This window comes from Stylophora pistillata, chromosome 3 (genome assembly GCF_964205215.1).
Source record: "Stylophora pistillata chromosome 3, jaStyPist1.2, whole genome shotgun sequence".
In the NCBI taxonomy this organism is placed as follows: domain Eukaryota; kingdom Metazoa; phylum Cnidaria; class Anthozoa; order Scleractinia; family Pocilloporidae; genus Stylophora; species Stylophora pistillata.
Genome location: NC_142521.1, coordinates 44,768,375 through 44,788,464, shown reverse-complemented (window position 1 = coordinate 44,788,464; position 20,090 = coordinate 44,768,375). Strand labels below are relative to the sequence as shown.

The following is a 20,090-nucleotide window of genomic DNA, read 5'->3' as shown; positions in this document are numbered from 1 at the left end:
CCTTGCTCACATTAACGGCAGAAGTTGAGAGTCTGCTCAACAGCCGACCGCTAACTCACGTCAGCGTTGATCCTCAGGACCTTGAAGCAATCACTCCTAACCATTTCCTCATCGGAAGGAACAGTCCAAACGTACCTCCCGATGTCTTTGATGAGAGAGATTTGAATTCCAAAAAGCGGTGGAGACAAGCACAGACGCTAACCGACCATTTCTGGAGAAGATGGCTACGTGAGTACGTGCCCGCCCTTACTGAGCGGAGGAAGTGGAGAACCAGACCTCAAAACCATGCCCAAATTGGAGACTTGGTACTAGTGGTTGAGGACAATTTACCCCGTGGTCGATGGAATCTTGGCCGAATCGTCAAAACATTCCCAGGAGATGATGGCCTCATTCGCACTGTCGAAGTTCAGACGAAACAAGGGACATTCAAACGGCCAGTCGCCAAGCTTTGCCTCCTTGAGGAGGCCGAACGTAGTGTATAGACTCGAGTCCTATACAGGGGTGGCTATGTTGCCAACTGCCCGTTAGCCAGCGGATTCTATCAAAATAGAACCTAGTCCCCCACAGTCTAGAGACAAAAACATGTGCTTGTCGGACCCGCCATCTTGTTGTGTTATTGCGTAGTTTTTCGGATCACGAATTAAAACCTTTGCTGTTCTCGCTCGTTGTCCAAGTTTTATTTTGTTCGGATAACCTTCGCCACACACAGAATGTTAATCAAAGCGATGAAAACATGGAAAATTACTTTGCCACGGGCACGAGAAAAGAACTATGAGAATGAGAGTTTCTTAATGATAATAGTACTGATAATAATCATTATCGTTATTATTATTATTATTATTATTATTATTATTATGTCATTTGTAAGGTTAGGATTTATGAAGAAACAGTGGCTATGATGATTTCATTATGAACGCAGCGTCAAAAAGACTTTTTAATTGACAAGAATGTGTATGTGGGATGTGGATTTTATTATGATAATGTTAACGATATGATGATCATAAATATAAAGATGACAACATAATAAAAACAACTATTTGACATCTTACATGTCATCAAAAATATTATTACAGTAATTATAGTATAATTGAAATAACAAGCGCTCTCGATGGTCAACTGGTGAATTTAGATGAGACTGGCATGTAAACACAACTGTGATGTCACGCTTTTTGTGTTTTCCAGCACAATTTGAAAACATTTCCAACTCAATTCAAAGGTTTCTCATAAATCTCGCAAAGTAATTTCAAGAATACAAGTATTTTGAAGAACTTCAAGTTCTGGTTTAACAAACATTAGAAATGGAAAACAGTTTACTAAATTTTGATTCGGGGTTTAGCTATTTCTACCCATTGAAGCATAAGAAAAAAAAGACAAAGAAAAAAGAACTTCAGCGCTTTGCCTGCCTTGATGGTTGTGAACTGGACGACCTCGTTGAAGGAGCTCAGGCAAGTATGCAAATATGCAGTTCAACAGTTTTAGAAAAACCCGAAGAGTTGAGGTGGTTTATTCATAGAAGATATTATTCAGTTAATGAAGTTGATCAAAATAAGAGATTGAGATCCCCTCCCTCCTTCCTCCTCCTTCATAGGTGAATTTCAAAGCAAATTTATCAAACATCACTAATAACTTGGGTGTATTTGCAAGGATGATTTTAATGAAAGTTTATTTTGTTTGCAAACAGTTAAAAACAATATCAGCAAAAATGTTTTACGGTATGTCCTTAAGCTTCACTCTGAAACACGTGCATTTCGCGACAACAACGTAATTTTGATGTATGTGTACAGCTATTCTTAATTCTCTTGTTAGACAGAACGAAATCAGAGTTTTTGCGTGGTTACAAGCAACATAGAATATGGAAACAGTTCGGATAGTTGATTTAACGGGATTTAAGCAGCACTGAGTTTTCACATTGCGCATGCCAAGTGGAATTCAACTTAAATTTACAATAATAATAATAATAATAATAATAATGATAATAATAATAATAATATTTAGGTATGATGCGCGATCCTTCGCAATAGATAGCGCTATTTATGCAATAGCGAGAATCAGACCTGAAAAAAATCAGGCCTGTACGGGATTCGAACCACTGACCTCTGCGATACAAGTGCAGCGCTCTACCAATTGAGCTAATAAGCCAACTGGGAGCAGGCCAACTTAACGGCTTGCTCGCAATTGGCTTGTTAGCTCAATTGGTAGAGCGCTGCACTAATATCGCAGAGGTCAGTGGTTCGAATCCCGTACAGGCCTGATTTTTTTCAGGTCTGATTTTCGCTATTGCATAAATAGCGCTATCTACTGCGAAGGATCGTGCATCATACCTATTTAATACCGCAGTTCAAAATATATGAACTTCATATATTCATTGTATCTAATAATAATATTTATTACTTCTATTGCGCCTTTTCTGTACAATATTCAAAGGCGCATCACAACACTTTCGGGGGACTTTAGCCAGACTGCAATAAGTTTACAATATCAATCGAAGGAAACTTATTTGAAGATGCCCACCCCCCAATTCCCAGTAAACAGGTCAGACCATATCACAATAATCTCGTGAGTGGGTTCTTTAACGTCCGCTGCCTGACCAGTTCATAGGAGACGGGACCTACGGTTTATTCGTCCTTATCCGAGAAGACTGGAATGTCTATCCATTTCTTGATATTATAGAAAGGTAGCAAATTCTCCTCGGTCATTTTAAGGCCTTGAGTGTTGGTCCCGCCGGGGCTCGAACTCTCCGCCTCCCGCAGAACGGTCCGGCGCTCAAACCAATTGAGCTAACCGGGGGGTGGAGATTTGGTGACATAAAACATTTTATCGAATAAATAATCTCAGTATACAATAAAAACTATCTTCTCAAAGGCGATCAGAAACTATTTAATTTATGTTAGCAAAATGTGGTGAGAATATAAATACTTGTGCTGCAAAAACTGTTGAAAACACAAAAGAATTTCGGCTGATCTGAATCAGTCTGGTATTGACCCCTTGAGGTATCACGAAAAACTATTTTCAAAATGTTTGATCAGCCGTTGATGTCAATAACTCGGCTTGCTAGAAAGGAAACAATTATACCATTAAAGTTATACTGCTTAAGGGTCATGGAAAGTTCTGAGGAAATTGCAATCGTGCCAACGGAAATTCTGCTCCACTAAATTGTCGTTTAGCGCCCTCACTGAGTTTTCTATGCTAAGGTTATGTATGCACAGGCATGTATATACTATTAGAACCATTTTTATTATAATTATTTTTCATTATTTCTATTACTGTCAATACCCTTACTAGTGAGAGTCAGTGAAATTTGAATATGCTTTTTTTTTTTTGATCATGTTAAACAATTTCGTCCAGAGTTTGAACTTTGCGAAACGTTTTAGTTCGGCTATTCATTCATTTTATTCATATTATTTTTTTCAAATTATCGTATACCTTTATCCGGCACATTGTATGATAAACGTATTTGTGCACGATGTTATATTATGATTGTACGATGTTATGTAATTGCGTCATATTGCTTTTAATTTGGATATATCAACAAAGTTGAAATGGTAAATTGGCCACCGTAACGATTACAAAAGCTGGCGTTTCGAGCGTTAGCCCTTCGTCGGAGCGAATAGAGGAATTGTGGGTTGTGTGTGCTTTTAAGGGCAGAAAATGGAGCTACGTTATTAGTGGGAACATGGCAACGAGAAAAACACGAATAAATTAGTAGAATGAAAAGCGTTCGTTGATCCCTGTGGGATTTAGACTGCCGGTTTGAAAGATAGGCTTTTGTTCAAGAGTTTTACGGCTTTCCGTGCTACCTAAGTGTAAGGAAAGACCGCAGATTGCCATATGTTGCCTAGAATGATTTGATAAATTAAAATGTCTAGCGACTGGTTTCGATGTGTCAACTTTGTTCATATTGTTTTTAGTTTCTTCTCCTTCGACCAGACGCTGCGAATACTCTGAATTTTTTTCGTTCAATGTCATTAACAAAATTTTTCCTGCAAGGTGTTCGTAATTCATTTAGAGCGCCAGACAAATAATATACGTCTTATGATTCTCAAAAATGGTATTTGTGCAATATTTGAAGTACTTCTCAATTTCTTATTCCTCTGTTGATAACCACAGTTGTCTCATTGTTCTTTTAAAAGCAAAGTCCAACTGGAGATAGTGAAGTTTATGAGCAAAATGGCATCTTAAGAAGCAAGAAAAACCTGTGTTATCTGAATTTAAGCTTGGAGAGATGATTTGACCCTCGCTCTATGATTGAAACCGTCGCCAAGGTCAGTGAACGACAAGCTCAGGTTACAGGTCAGTCGCAGTAGGTTTATTTTGAAAATTAGGTTTTCCAAAAAAAAATGTATACAACCTACCTTTGTTGATTCTACAAAAATACGAGCTGACGGAAATTCGCGATCTACCATATTTAAGCGATGAGATTCAAAATATTGACAAAAAAAAAACAACCTCGAATTTTCCTAAAGATGACAAAACCATCTTTCTTATAAGATTCGAACTTAAGAAATATACACTTGAGTTACGGTTTTAATCGATGCAGCATGTCTGAATAAGTGACCACAATGGAAAGTAGGCAAAATAGGACGCAAATAATATCGATCAATTGGATGAAAAGATGGTTAATTTTTTTGGCACGGGTATGCAACAAAAACAAAACAAAAAAATGATGAGTCAACACAGCTGAGAATGGATTAAGCAAATCACGAAATTGGGAAGAGAAACGTGGGATCCAAGGAGATTTTCGCCTCATTTCCGCTGTGAAGCCATTATTTCGTAGTCAGTGATAAAAAAAAAATGGTGTATTCGTAAAAGAAGGCCGCTTTTAATTAAATTTTCAAACCTGTTTGCTCGACTGTGTGCTATGGCCAAATGAATTAAAGACGTTAAGTTTTTCAACATACTGTGTCGCTGCGTCGGTGGGAGTATAACAAGGTAACTTTGGTTTTATAAAATGAGTTGATAATGTAAATTGAAATCTTTATGGTGGCCAATTGATATTATCAACTCGTTTGATCATGATAAAACCAAAGTTACCCACTGTGTTGGTATTTTTTCTTTATTGAAACTGCGATACGTCCAAATCACCAGTTTACTTCTGACTGTTGCTAAAATAAATCGAGTTTGGCCATATTTTTAAATAATATCTTATATACGAGTTCTAGAATGTGAAAGCTAATCTTTAAATCTGGTAGTAAGTGGTTGGTCAGGAAACAGCTGTCCGAAAGGGTATCGAGCAGTTTGAAAAAATCATGTTAGCATAACAGAACGTTTTTTAAAGAACACTCCAAACACGAATCGAATTTTGTCACATGAAAAAGCTGAAAGTTCCGTGCAAAGCAGACTAGTAACCTGAAATGAAACTGCTTCCTGTTTGTGTTGAACATTAGACTAAGAAATAACTGTGCAGTAAGCCATCAACAATCGGTAATGGCATGAAACCTCGACGAAAATATAAATGATTGCACCACAAAGACTGTCGAAAAAACGCAAAGAGGAAGAGTTACGATATTTCAACCGACCAAAATCAGTATGATATTGGCCAATCCAGACATGGTAAGCAAAATCCTAACATGGTGATAAGCCAGTTCGCCAGTCCCATCAGTTTAATTATTTTCATGTTCAAACCAATTGATGATTTACTTATTAAATGTAACCCAAACTAGTAGATTATCGTGGGAAATCAAGATGAAAAAAATTGACATTTTTTTATTAAAGAGAGCGCCTCGTCCTGGAAGTAAAAAAAAAATATATAAGGGAGAAATATGCCACAGATCAAAGAGGTTGTGTGAAAATATCTCTACATAAATTTTTCCGAAAAAATGTCTGTGATAAGTTTTGTTACTACTGATGTACAAGTGTAAAATTTAATATCGATGCCCACTTGGAAGATCTTACTATAGCAATAATGATAATGATAAAAATTGATATAGTCCTTATCATAACAGCTTGATTATCATAGTTTTCACTGTCGTTATCATCATATCATGTCGTAGGGAATTCAACTAAATGCTACATTCTAATCAAGCAACACAGGGCGAAAACCGTAACCTGTGAGCTATGGAGTAAAAAATAAATGTACATTAACTAATCCTAAAAAGCAATTACATTGTGTAAACGGTCCTCCTTCCAAGAGGAACTCAAACTGCCACCTTGAAAGTCCGGGAAATATTCAACGTACCCGAGAGCACTGCCCCCGCACGAGATTACTGTGTGATGAATGTCCTCCCCTGGGGTGGGGATGGGTGGGATTTATTGGGTGGACCACTAGCATGGTTCGTATATGTTCCGTTCTAGTCCTACACTACTGCGGTAATGCAGTAAAAAATGATTAGAAGATTAGAAGATTAGCTCCTCTCTGCATCTTTCGCAGTACGTCTGTGCTTCTGCCCCCCACCAGCTCGCGCATCATGACATTCAGCTCCCGTGACCACACCCCGAGGGCATCCATTATGATGTTATACTGCTTCACCTCGTAGCCTGGGAACTGCTGCCTTAGTACCCAGCGAAGGGGTCCGTACTTCAGTGTCTTCTTTTCATCCTTTGTTGTCCGATTGTTAACCTTCGGGCAGCTCATTTCCAGCATCACAAGTCTCTTGCACATATGATTTGCAATGCGTGCATCCACCCTATTGCATCTGACCTCTTGTTGATCAGCGTATATAGACCACTTTCATAAATGGCTGTAGTATAAATATTCTTTGGTTTAAATTTAAATTAGACCTTCTGGCCTCGCTTGAGATAATGTTTCTTTTGAATTTTTTATTGGAGAACGAAGCCAGTAGGGCTAATTTCAATTTCAACAAAAGAATATTAATCCGGCAGCCATTTATGAAAGTGATCTCTAAGGGACATCCTAATAAGCTTTAACATTCTCTGACTCATACACAGGCTTGGGCTTGCCGGGCGAGTACCAGGGTGGTATCTCGTCTATAACCACTCTCATCATACAACAATTCGTAAAACAGTACCTTCAGTGCTGCGTCGTGTCTAGAGAGATACTTTCTCTGGCCCAGCGTACTACATCCTGACAAGATATAAGCCACGCTCTCTGGAGCCTTACCACGTAATCTGCACCTCACCTCGCCTTCCCCGCTTGTGTGGGTCTTCTGACTCATGCATACTCGCGTTGGCAAGAGCTGCTCGTATAGCTCGACGAGTCTAGCAATTGTGTATCATGGGTAGTTCTTCCACTCTGTGAGCCATCCATCGGCACTCAAACTCTCATCCTCTAGCCTGGTAGTCACTAGACGCCCTTGCCATCGTTGGTATTATTATGCAGCAGTTTAAAACTTTTGTATGCTATACACAATAAGAATAGTATGACGGAGCGCATGAGCGTAGCCCGTTAACTATAGTGAAATCAAAATCTATATACTGAACCAAAAAAAAAACCCTCGAAAAATAAAAAAGATAAGCTATTTCGGGTATCCAAATCTAAAATAGTCATTATAAATTCTTTAAAAACCTATTACTTATTTCGGCTATGAAAGAGTTAATCAGTGACGATCACTTCCTAAGTTTCTAATAATCCCCAGAATGTTTGAAGGCAAAGAGTTAAGTAGTACGCGATGTTCATTATTCATGCTGCAACTTATTATTATTATTATTCTTTTAATTATTATTATTCTTTTAATTATTATTATTATTTTAATTATTATTATTATTTTAATTATTATTGTCAGTATCACTAATTATCTCATAGTCTCAGAGTCATTTAAAAATAAAACTTTGTTTAGAATATTGTTTGCTTCGCTATGGTAAATAATGCAATGGCGACTTTAGAAAAACACGTTGTATAAAGTAAAAACAAATTTTCCCGGTTCTGATAGCGAGAAGAACTCACGCGGGATGTTAGGAGAACACTAGGAAATCTTTTCGATCGATTGTTCCTCCAACTTTTTAAATGGAGTCTAGAAAGAGGACTATAAATACAAGATTTTCTTTTAGATCAAGTCACTGATTCTCAGAACACCTGTGCAAAGGCAGAAGGAGCCATTCTAGGCGCCTTAAAAAAAATTAACTACTGGCCATGTTAAAAAGAACGCTACCAAGAGATACCGAGAGTACGAGTCAGATATTAGAAAGAAAACCTAAAAAAAATGATGGTAAGAAAAAGTAAGGCACAGAATCGAACATAAGCGGAAAAGTACTTCAATTTGAAGGGTAGACGCAACTTTTAGTCCTCTGTAAACTAACGTCTCCGGAAAGTTCGCATGCTTAGAGCAAGGTTTTGTTATTCTGGGAGTTTTTCCTTTTTGCTTTTGGAGCCAAGGTTTTATTACGCAAATTTATCTTTCTTATTTTTTAAAACTCAATTCTTAATTCTAAAAGATCGGAGTAATATAGAACGACATCAAAAGACAACAAGCCTGACGACTCCTGTAATAAGTCTCATCAGGTGCCGTCATGCTATTTTACTCTCGATGCAATATTTTTTTACGTCGTCTCTTTTTTAATTTGGACTTTACTGGTGGCGTTCTTTTTTAGGTTTTCTTTAATTAGGACTTTAATTCTTTAATTCTTTAATTAGGACTTTAATTCTTTAATTCTTTAATTAGGACTTTAATTCTTTAATTCTTTAATTAGGACTTTAATTCTTTAATTCTTTAATTAGGACTTTCGCTGTAGCCTCGACAAAAGCAAGTGCCAGGAATGTTTAAATATGACGAAAAACTTTTCATTGCAAAGTTATATCGCGGACAGGGCAAATAAATGGGTCTATCAAGAACTCCAAATTATCAAAATTATGAAACTGTGATAATAATAATTTTGTGATTTCCTTGCGCTGTAGATACGACTCTCAGGAATGTTCTTGACTGAAATGCCGAATAAATTCAACGGTTCAAAATGCTTTAGGGAAAGAAATTGGGACCTCTCATTTTCTTTTTTAGAAGTTTTGAAATTTGGCTGATCTCTTAACCTTTACGACGCGACGCGACCTCCCGTTTGCAATTTTATCAATAGTTTTAGTAAGATGATAATTTATCATCACAGTTGAAAATTGAAAGCGCAGACATATTCTCTCTTCGTGACGTGCATAGTATAGAATTAGAGTCTTATTTCCTAACAGGAGTTCAGTTGTAGTTTATCATCGTCATCCACCTGGGTATCTTGTAGGTGTTTAATATAGGGTTGCAAAGTAGATTGACCAATCAAACTGTACGTACTATCTACAGTTATATCATGGCTTCAAATAGCAACCATGGATCATCAATGAAACATTATTCCTCCAACTTCACGACTTTAAAGCCACCTCACCGATATGAATATTATCCTTGGTGTCTATTCCCTGAGGCCATCGAATAACTTCCTACTGGCCCACTGATTTTTCTGTTAAAATTCTCTCTTCCTTAACTGGATAACGCAGAATGGTCTTCAAGATTTATAAAGTTTTTGTTAAAATATGAAAGGTGTGAAATTACATATCGGCACTTAAGATGCTATTTAAATCAATTTAAATATGACTTTACATCTTTAGGCGTATTTGAGTTCAACAAAGACCAAAAACTGTTTCGTCATTATTTGCATTAATTCAAAAGGATTATTTTGACTAATACTCTAAATTGCGGTTATTTAATGCGCCAGAAGACTAATATTTCTTATCGAGTTCCCAGAATACAGTGTATACGCGATATTTAGAGGTTCTTTTTATGATGATTTCATCCTTTGAAAATTACCATTGAACAAAAAGAATAGTGTTGGCTAATCTAACCCAGATGCAAGTATCAGAGTTTGTTTAGCAAATAACTCTTGCTAGGTGTCGATAGACTTGTGTCTTACCTGGAATAAAACTTCGAGAGAAACTTGTTGAGGTAAGTTCAATTAGTGCAATAATGCGTGATTAGGGGACTCTCTTTTAAGTCTTAGAGAATTATCAGTAAGGAAGAAATTTACGAGTTGTCTTGAGAAGTAAAATTACATTTTCTGGAGTAGTTACGGAATCCTAAAATTTAAACGGGAGGATGGTACAAAAATAGGTCCCAGTTTCAAGGTTGCACGAAATATAGCCAAGTTCTAAGAAATTTGTTTGTATTTTCGTTTTTAACTCAGTGCATGGCGAAACCCAGCCGTGATATAAAATAAGCGCTTTAAGGCACCTGTATAATTTCTATGCATGAATTTATTTTCTCCGCATTTTTGTGTTTTGAGGTAATTCATTTTGTTTATGAAGAAAACTTTAGAATTAACAAGAAATGGTGACATTTTTCGGGGGAAAATTTTGCTTTTTACACAAATGCTGCCATGAAATATGTTTTTGATTTGTTTCCTAATGTACGACATCAAAACAATAACATCTCTGAAAAGATTTAATAGGGGTTCGAGAAAAAATTTCGGGTTCAATTTATGTTATTTGACAAAAAATGGTTAAATTGATTGGAAAAACGCTCTGGTCTTTCAAATTTTCAAAACCAAGAGAAAAATATTTAAAAATAGAATTCAGAAAAATCAATTAACACCGAGTTAAAAGCCTACAAGTCGGCTTTTACTACTTTTGCCGCGGTGGCACTGCGGCAAAAGTGGTAAAACCGCAAAACATCAGTCGGCAAGTCGCGCCGTCCTCTTTACCGCCGGCTAGTCATCTCAGTCTCACCACTCATGCGCCCGGACGATTCAGTTCACAGAGTATTGTGTAAACTTAAGCCTCCTATTCACAATATCTCTAACGACTTTTAATTAATTCCGTGCCGTTTGCATTAAAACTGGACTGATCAAGCAGTATTGAAATATTGCAGTACTGAATAGCCTATTTATTATATAGTTTTTGGCACCATGAGGTAATTAAAAAGTCTGCTTCTAATCCACTGACAGTATAAAAGCATGTTTAAGTTGATATTTTCTTACTGAAATTTTCCCATGAAGAGGAAAAAAAATTGACTTTTTTATTGGCTAATCCTGTCTGCATGCGAAAAAACGCAATAAGTCACTTTGGAGCCAATTTCCTCAGATTGGTGAGTCCTGAATATTAAGTTTAACTGTTTTGAATATGCATTAACTTCATTAAGAGTAATAATCCGAGGGACAGGTTGCAATAGAAGCGTAAGATTACCATGGAAATGCTAAAGATGTATCAAACTGAGAGCATAGACACCCCCAAATATAGCTGTATTTGAATTGACAACATTAATTGAGTGAAACTGTTGATATGAAGTGATATAACTGTCGGCTATTTCCGATCTGTCTTGCTGCTACTTATTTTTGTAAGTTATATTGTTCTTGGAGAGTTTGCATGTATTTTTTATCTTATTTCCATCAAAAGAAAACTTAAAAGTTATCGTTCATTTAAATTTCTAAGCTCTTTGGACTGATTTCAATGCGGACTTCAATTCTAAACGCATTTATTCATAGGGGGGTTATGGCTCTCTCCATCTGTAACGCTTTCCACTAAAGGTTTTCCAATGTGAATTTTTTTCCTGACTGTTCTCAGTATTTGTTTTGTAAAAAAACCGCTTTAATGTTCCAGCAACGCTCCCTTGCACCCTGTTTGATGGATAAGTTAAACTAAATAGAAGTTTAAGACAAGAAAATATGATTTGCATCCTCTCACTTCAAATTTAAGATGTTTTTCCTGACTGTTCTTGATATTGCTGACTGTTCTTTTTTTTTTTTTTTTTTTTTTTTTATAAAACAACGCTTTAATGTTCTAGCAGTCTTCCTCGCACCCTGTTAATGGAGCTTAAGTTAAACCATTCAGAAGTCTAGGACAAAGTAAATAGGATTTGCATTCTCTGACTCCAAATTTAAGATGGTAAGGTTTTGTTAAAGAGAAGAACTCAAGATTCTGTTTAACTGCTATGCCGTTTCTGTGCTGAAGAACAGATTTTTGCATTAGCCGTAAATAAGCGATTAATTTGTGATCTTTTTTTTGGCTCTATAGAACGTTTTCAGGAAAAGCGTGTAAGATCGATAAGAGTTTTTTCGCCGATTGCTGTTGTCGTAAAAGTCATGCTTAAACTCACCAATAGAAAACTGAGCAGAAACATGATGCTAAAGATTCTATATGCGCAGCAGGAACTCTCGGGATGCTAACTTTGGAAAGTGTCCTACGTGTTATCATAATCTACCATAAAGTAAACAAGACCTTCTCAAACTTAAAGTGCCACCACGTTCTTACGCGCTCTGATTCTTTCACTGCGTTACAAGTACAAAATTATGCTTGCAGCTGATTTTAATGTATCTGTCGGAAGAACAAAGCGCGATATTCGATGATAATCGTTTGCATTACCGTTTGCACGGTACCGTAGAAAGCCGTTTTCTTCGGTTATGCGGTCTTAGCAGAATGGGTGGGGAAAAAAGCACTACTTCCTGGATGAAAGGCGGAAATGTGTATAAATTTTATATTATCATTCTTAAGAAATTTTTTATCACATATGGACCATAGGAAACATGACTGGTCCGAGCGTGACGGATATAGAGAGGATTTCAGTCACGTGGTCAGGTCTTCTCACACGAGTTGCTGAGAGGTGTAGACAAACGCTCTTTGTGTCGAGTAGCGGCGTTAAATAGACGCATGGCTCAAAACGAACAACCCTATTCTCAGAAACTTTTGGTGCGTTTCCCTTTGGGAAAAAAGAAACGTTCTCCGGTTGTCGGGAAAATAGACTCAAAGAAAACTATCAATTTATTCACATGACTAATATCCTTTGTCCTTCTATTAATTTCTTTTTTTCCCATGAAATTTTATCAGCTCATCCAGATTGCGACATAGTAAAGTGTGCCAGGAGGAGCGACATCAAATATTTCTGGAGAGGAAAGGCGAGTCAAGAATTCTACTGCTGCAATTGAAGGTGAGCATACATAACTATTGCAATGGATACTTGACTGCTCTGCCCATTGGTGTATTAGAAGGAAAGGTACTAAACGAAAACCAAATGATACATTTTAGAATTGCTTTTTGTGTCATCATAGATTGTGATTGAGTCTTTAGCTAGAAAATTTCATTGATTTCTCTTTTTCTTCGTTGAATTTGGTTTCATCTACACGTTTTGCAAAAGTGGTAATATCATTGTAGATTCTATTGCCTTGTGCTTCGTTGTCATGGCTGTGGCACACTAAGAAGAGAAAATGATATTAAAAAAATACAGTAATGATCCTTAAAAATGCGAGTAACTTCCTTAGTTTCAGCTCACCATTTTTTTAACTCGATAATCTTGCGGTATTTTAAGATTTTTATTTCTCTTTTGATCTTTAATCTGATTAAGACTTCCTCTTCGGCAAGTTAAAAAAAAAACAATATAAATGAATTTAGTTACTTTTGGAGCGAGATCTCGCAGCTACTTTGATGTGAAGAAGGAAGCGGACGCCTATTTAGATCGATGGGGAGAAACATCTATTGCAGCAATTCAAGACTGCTTGACATTTTCTGGATTAATCTTATTCCCCTTTAAGCAAAACAAGATTTTAATCCCACATAGTATCTGACATCTATATCTTCCATTACCCCTTCATTATATTTAACCGCCGGGAATTCGAAAATATTAGATTCAAAGCCTTCGCGGAGAAGCTAGAAAAATTTCGAAGATAAATATCTTCGAAAATGTGATTGAATAGTAAAGAGGAGAGCGGTATGAAATATCAATTGAATTCATGACGTATCAGAGTATCCATACAGCTTTCATAAGACGTTTTTTTTAGTAGTTAAGTATTCTCAATCGCACGAGGCGAATGAGTCTAATTGGTTTTCGCGCTCAATGGGTTATTTCACTGTTTTCATTTCCGACCTCAGGAAGAGAAGCTTTGGAGGGATATATTATGAACAAAAATGCTCTTACGGCTTTATTTTGACCGATTCTTAAGTCATACCTCGCAATTAGTGAAAATACATTGAGGCAGAATAATGCTTTAATTGTTATGGATGGGCCTTTTGACTAAAATAAATCTTTTTGCCCTTTTCTTTTTGAGCTCTTTTTGTTCCGTGTTTTTCATTTTTATGAAAGTGACTCTACAGTGGGGGGATTTGGATGTCTGCTGGTTGTCACATTTTGCATTCAAATTGTCTATCCAAGCAAAACTGATTTTAGCCTCATTTCCCCTATTCATAAAATATCATCTATCTTCTGTAGAATTTCTATCAAATTTTCTAAATTTACTTCTTCTCTGAGTAATTTTCTAAGTCAAGACTAAATAGAGGATGCTCACTGCTAATACATATCAAATTATGTTAATCTAGAAACAAAATATATGGCTAGGTATCTATTTTTTCAAAGAAAGGCCACAAAATGCTATTTTTCTCCAGAAACATTCATCAGCTGCTGTATCATAAACGAGGAATTTCAGAATTTATTTTATGGATTCTATGTTATTTGAGAGGGAAGATAAAAAAAGATATGATTATAGTTATAAAAAAAGGGAGGAAAATATTTCAGAGTTCGCGTATGATGGCAAAATAGGTCAACATTACCTGTAAGGTGGGGTCAAGAAAAAAACTTTTAAGGGTGGAGGGGAGAGGACGCAAAGTACCTCTTAGGGATGTAAATTAGCCGGTTATTTAAGTATCCCTAATGGCTTTTCAATATAAAATGACCTTCCTTTCAGCTATTCAATCACTTAAGTTATCAAGTGAGACCGAAATATCATGAAAAAAATTGTTCGTGCCCTCGAGGAGTGAAAATAAATCATAGACACGCCCACACGAAGGAATTCTGGTAGCTGGTTCGTTTTGACTCTCCTTAGAATAGTCCATTCATTTGCAATAAGTTTTCCCCAATGGAAAACATCACGAAGAAGAATCTTATCAGAAAATATCTCATGAATAGAAAACATTCCCTATGTAAAATGCCAGGCAAACAAAGATAAATGAAATCTAAGAATCATTACTCAAATATGCTTTTTACCAGAGGTAATTAAAATTTGTAATGGGCTGACACGTTAGCTAATCCTATAGTACATTGCGCCCTTGAAATTCATTGTATCGAAGTCAGTTGGGTAGGCATTTCATTTGCTGTTTCAAAATATTACCAAGGAAAGGTGTTGTCACTTTCGTCTGTCCGCAACTAACTTTCTCAGTTGATCTATCAAAAAAGTCAAATTTTTAGGTATTTTATCTTTATATTTTCTTTGCATAAAATATCATTTTTCGTTATCTAGCTGAGCATCCTGACCTTTTTTCTCTAAATTTCGTGAGACAGCCTAAAGGATTCAGTCGATTTAAATATTCAATATTGATTCGATGAGTTTTTTACTTTTTTTCCTCTTAGTGTTTGAATATTTTCCTCTTAACAGAGGGAACTACGGGTTTCTTTTCCCTTAGAATCCAGGCTTGAAATATTTGTTACCTCAAAACAATGAACTGTAGTGCGCTTTATATTCCTTACAAATAGCTAGCTGAACGAGGCAATAGCTAAAAACAAAAGACATTACATTGTAGGGTTTTTTTTCAAACAATATTATATTTTCACACTTAAATGTGTCTCCGGGTTAAATTTCAAATAATTTATTCATTGGCTGTTGACGTCCCAGTTTGATTAACATGTAAAAACAGGTGCTAAATTTAATAATAAAAGTCCAATAAAGTGTTAGACGGTGTTTGTAATAGTATACATTCACTATTGTTTTATACAAAGGGAGCAAAACGTTTTGATTTCATCTCGTGAGAATTGGGACTTAAAGCGATACGCTAGGAGATGGACTAAGAAAATTTTGTCAGTACCACAACAAACAACTTAGTGTGAGTAAGCTCCTGGGCATTTTGGGTAAGTTTTCGTCATGTGCCGGTCAGAAGAGCAAAGTGTAATCATTTATCACAGTATGGCTTCGAAGAGGTCATTGTATTCTATATTGCGCAAGGGATATCTCCGAAAGCCAATCTTTACTTTATTCTTTACAATGAGACAGGTTGGTTTTGGCGAAATCACTTTAAAGAGCTCTTCCTTTTTTTTTCCTTTCGGGAGCTGACAATGAGAAATTTGTCAGAATGTGCAAGATGGCGTGAAATTTTCTCTTTTTTTCTTTAAGTGAATCCACAGCAGACTCGGAAAATTACAAAATTACAATATTTATTTCCCATAAAATTTGTTTCGTATGCACAAAAAAGTTTGCAAACGTATCATGAATTTTTTTTTATTTGCGTCACTCATTCTGTTGCCAGATTCAAGATTACATGCCTGAAACGTCTAGATGTTTGCCTATAAAAGATATCCCGATGATTAAAAACGCCAATGTGTTTTGGTTTTGGACTGAAAACTAATAACCTATATCTAAGAAACGTCTCAGAGTAACTCAGAGATATTAAAAAAATCAACAGTGGCAAGTAATATAAGTCAAAATAGTGCGAGTGGGCGTGCAATTGCATAATTTTTTCCCTTCTAATAAGAATAGACATTTATCCTTACCGGTTTAAATTATTTTTTCATTTGCTTTTTCTCTTCCGACTCACGTTCGGGATATCATTAAAACGAAATAAAGTGTAATAAAATAGTCAATCAGGAAAGACTTATGCTAAAGAAAATCTACTACGCTGCGTCGGTGGGCAAATCCCTTCGTTGAATATAAAGTAGAATTTATATATGGACATAATTGCCAAATAAAATTTTGAAGAGCTGTCGTTTCGAGAAGTGATGAAAATGTACATGTATACAAATTGGTATTTCTTTAGTTTTAAATGCTATACTTAAAAAACGTTTTAGATTGGTTCCAAACAAAACGTCAAGCTTGTGATAGCCGAAGAACATTTCGCGAGTCTACACTGTACGTTTAATTGTTTCTTTGGCGTTTTTATCGTTATGGCCTCAGTGCTCGCACAAGTTTTTGTCACTTAACCCACTTGTATTTGTTTGCAGTTCTTTTTAAATAATCTAACACTAGAACGCGTCTGAAATCGTTTCCAAGTAAACTTCTGTCAGGGACTTTATGCGGGGTGACCGCTAAGTGGTCACAAACCAGAGAGGTTTGATTAAATATACATCAGTTCAATTTTTTGATGACATAAAAGGATACAATACTTGAAGGGTTATCAATCTTTATTTATTTGATTATTAGCTTTTGATGTTCCAAGTCACGTTTAGCTTAGTGTAAAAGAAAAAAAAAAGGGGGGAAAATAAAGGCTGCAAGGAAACAACTGAAAAACATTCGCACAGGTGAAATATTCTTGAAATGCGTTTATGGAAAGTTAAACACTCATTTATCGATTCAGAGTTGATAGATGTCTTAAAAGGAAAACAATATCATCCTAAATTACTTGCAGTCTCCTGGTTCGAAATAAGAGCGTACTTGCGTTTTAGGCAAAACAGGTTTCTTTTACAGCCCTCGAGCGATGGAGCTGCAATCCTTCTCTAAAAAAAAGTACATGCTGAAACGTAACATTGGATATGACGATAGTCATATAATAGAATGTAGATAAAAATTATAGATAGTAAAATGATGGAAGTATCTACCACGCAAAACGTATGATCCAGTCTGACCAAGCCTTAAATAATGCTTAAGGGTTTTTTTTGGTTTTTTTGTTTTGTTGTTTTTTTTTCTTTTTGCCATGGACTGACATCCCCAACCTTTAATGATCTAAATATAGAACAGGTCCTGTCAGCAAGGCGCCAATCGCCTTGTGATGGTGAGCTTAACATCTTCTTAATAAAATGTTGAGACAAGAAATTTTTTCAACAGAAACATGACCGCAAACAATTCCTATGACGAAATCATTGCTGACCCTCTCGGACGAACCGATGTCCAAATCGGGTTTGAAGTCGCCATCGCTGTGTTGATCTCTCTCATCAGCTTTATTGGAAATTCCTTGGTTGTTTACGCCATTCACCGCGATCGCAGACTTAACACTATAACGAATATGTTGATCGAAAATCTGGCGTTTAGCGATATTCTTATGGCGACATTGCATATGCCATTTTGGATCATAAGTCTTCGTTATGGAAAATGGATCTTTGGCCATGTGGTTTGTCAGATGGTTGGAGTCACACAACTCATTTTTGGAATTGTTTCACTTTTGACAATGACTGGAATTGCCATCAATCGATACTTCAAGGTCGTCAAACGCAAACTGTACATCAAGTTCTTCTCCAACAGGAAAGCAACGTACGTGGTTATTGCATTTTGTTGGTTCGCATCGATTGCGGTGAACACGCCACAATTGTACGGCTGGGGAAAAATTGACTATCACGTCAGTTTTTCAGATTGTACCTGCGTTTGGGCTTTGGATGATACATCATACATCATATTTTTGTGTGCCGTTACAATCTTCATCCCAGCCACAATTATATTCAGCTGTTACTTTGTGATTTACAGAACTGTCCGTGAGAGCGCGCGTCGTGTGCACGGGCACGCCGCCTTACCGAACGCCACTAAAACCGAAGACAAGAGTGAATACAAAGTTTTGAAAACATCGCTAGTGGTGGTTTGCGTCTACATGATCTGTTGGACCCCACTGTCAGTCATTGGCTTCATAGAGGTTTTTGGATCAAGAAGTCCACGAATACTTTATTACCTGGCTTACGTCCTCGTCTACTGCAGTAGCATGGCGAATCCCTTCATTTACGGAATAATGAACCCCCAATTCAAGAACGCATTCGCTTGTATTCTGCACATACGGGATTCGACTGCTAGTGAAGCCGAGAGAGTGTCAGTATCGCGAAATATGGCTTCCAACGTGGACCTGGCAGTAACGTATATTTCAACCACCCAAGCATACGCAGTGACTGTTTAAACTAGCAATCGTTACGCTTGTCGATTTCATGAAAGAAAAAATATGGGATCATCCTGACAGTCCAATAAGTTTTTTTTAGGGTTAGATTTGAGAAGCACTTTCTCGTAAGCAGACCAGTTCTCTATTCTGGCTTCCATGGACTGGCTACAACATCACCACATTTTTCATTGCTTGTTGTGGAAATTGCTGTTTAGTGAAACAAGAATTTTCTGATAGTTTGGTAGAGTATACAAACATCGAGCAAGGACGAATGAACAAAATCAGGAACTGTATGATACCGAAAACATTTACAAGTTAGGTATTTGCAAAGTAAAGCGCTTTTTTCATTTGTTTTGTTTGTTTTTTTTTTTTTAATACTTTTGCAAACGAGGCTGAGTTGCGAAAACACCAGTACGGTAATGAGCTCCGGAGAGACGACTTCTTTTCCACTACCGTGTGCTTCGTTCATAAGAGCTTTCTTTTAATCAATTTATCCAGCTGAAAGTCTAAAAGGTAATGTATATATCTCCATAATTTCCCTTGCGATGGAATGAAAGCATGTCTTTTCTTTATGGATTGCCAGACTTACTGAAGAGCGTACCCGCCAATAAAACGATCAATTAAAATTCTTTTGAGTAAGAAGAAGCATTATTCGTCAGTCCTCATTCCAGGTCCCAGTATTACACAAATCCCCCACCCCTTTCCAAAAGAAGAGCTAGAACAAGCTTATGTAAATTCAGGAGTTTAACATTAGAACAATAAAAAATAAGTAAATAAATGAATAAATAAATAAAAAGGTGTTAATTAGCTAGTTAAAACAACGCATATATACAAGATAAACACATCGTATCGTCGTTATTCTGCTCAAGGCTCGACAGACCATTCATGTTAGACTAAAAAGTATAAAGTAACGTTGGTAGATAACCAGAATATGTAAATGTTGTACTTGACACATTTATTGCTATAAAGTGGTACCAGAATTGATTATGTCTTACATTTGAAAATTTTACTTTAAAAACTTATAAAAATGAATGAGTTTTGTGACATTTTCATGTAGCTTATGCGACGTTGTGAGTATATTTTATCTAAAGTAGTTTACGATTAGTACATTAGAATATTTAAAACAAAATAATCCAGCTTCGCACATAAGGTACCTGTAAGGCCCGTATATATATTTTAGGTTAGGTCTTTCAGAATTCTGATGATTTGTAAAGCTCTTATTACGATCTTAATGCTTTGGTAAGAAATCAGAAGTCAATATAAGGGTAATGTAAAAAGGTTAAATGAAACAAAAAAGTTCAAAGTGTCAGGCGATCAGTTTGAGACCCAATAAAATCCTTTTTTTTTTTAATGAGTTTTTTTTTAGAGAGCAGTGAGTGTTGCATGTTTCTGTCATGTTTGGAAAAGCGTAAGGGTAAAATTTCTTTTACCGTTGCACTCCTTTATAGATTTCTGATCTATTCATTTC

General features: G+C 36.3%; 1 protein-coding gene and 1 non-coding gene across 9 annotated transcripts in view; both read left to right on the top strand.

Annotated features, from left to right (window-relative positions):
* The window catches only part of LOC111335086 (melanopsin), a 27,733-nt gene extending 7,760 nt beyond the window's left edge, over window positions 1-19,973 (top strand). The window contains exons 2-4 of one of the 8 annotated variants that reach the window (XM_022940934.2): window positions 4,131-4,262; window positions 12,683-12,782; window positions 17,593-19,973. In XM_022940934.2, the coding sequence (XP_022796669.2) occupies window positions 17,597-18,643 (1,047 nt within the window). In that variant the 5' untranslated portion in view covers window positions 4,131-4,262; window positions 12,683-12,782; window positions 17,593-17,596 and the 3' untranslated portion in view covers window positions 18,644-19,973. Of the gene's footprint in view, window positions 1-4,130; window positions 4,291-6,885; window positions 8,898-9,678; window positions 9,810-11,599; window positions 11,744-12,682; window positions 12,783-15,521; window positions 15,687-17,592 lie in introns of those variants that run through there. The other 7 variants (XM_022940935.2, XM_022940937.2, XM_088753936.1 and 4 more) reach the window with 7 other exon arrangements.
* On the top strand, window positions 2,178-2,250 carry Trnai-aau (transfer RNA isoleucine (anticodon AAU)). Its single transcript has one exon. It is a non-coding gene; the product is annotated as a tRNA-Ile (tRNA).
* Window positions 19,974-20,090: the final 117 nt, after the last annotated feature.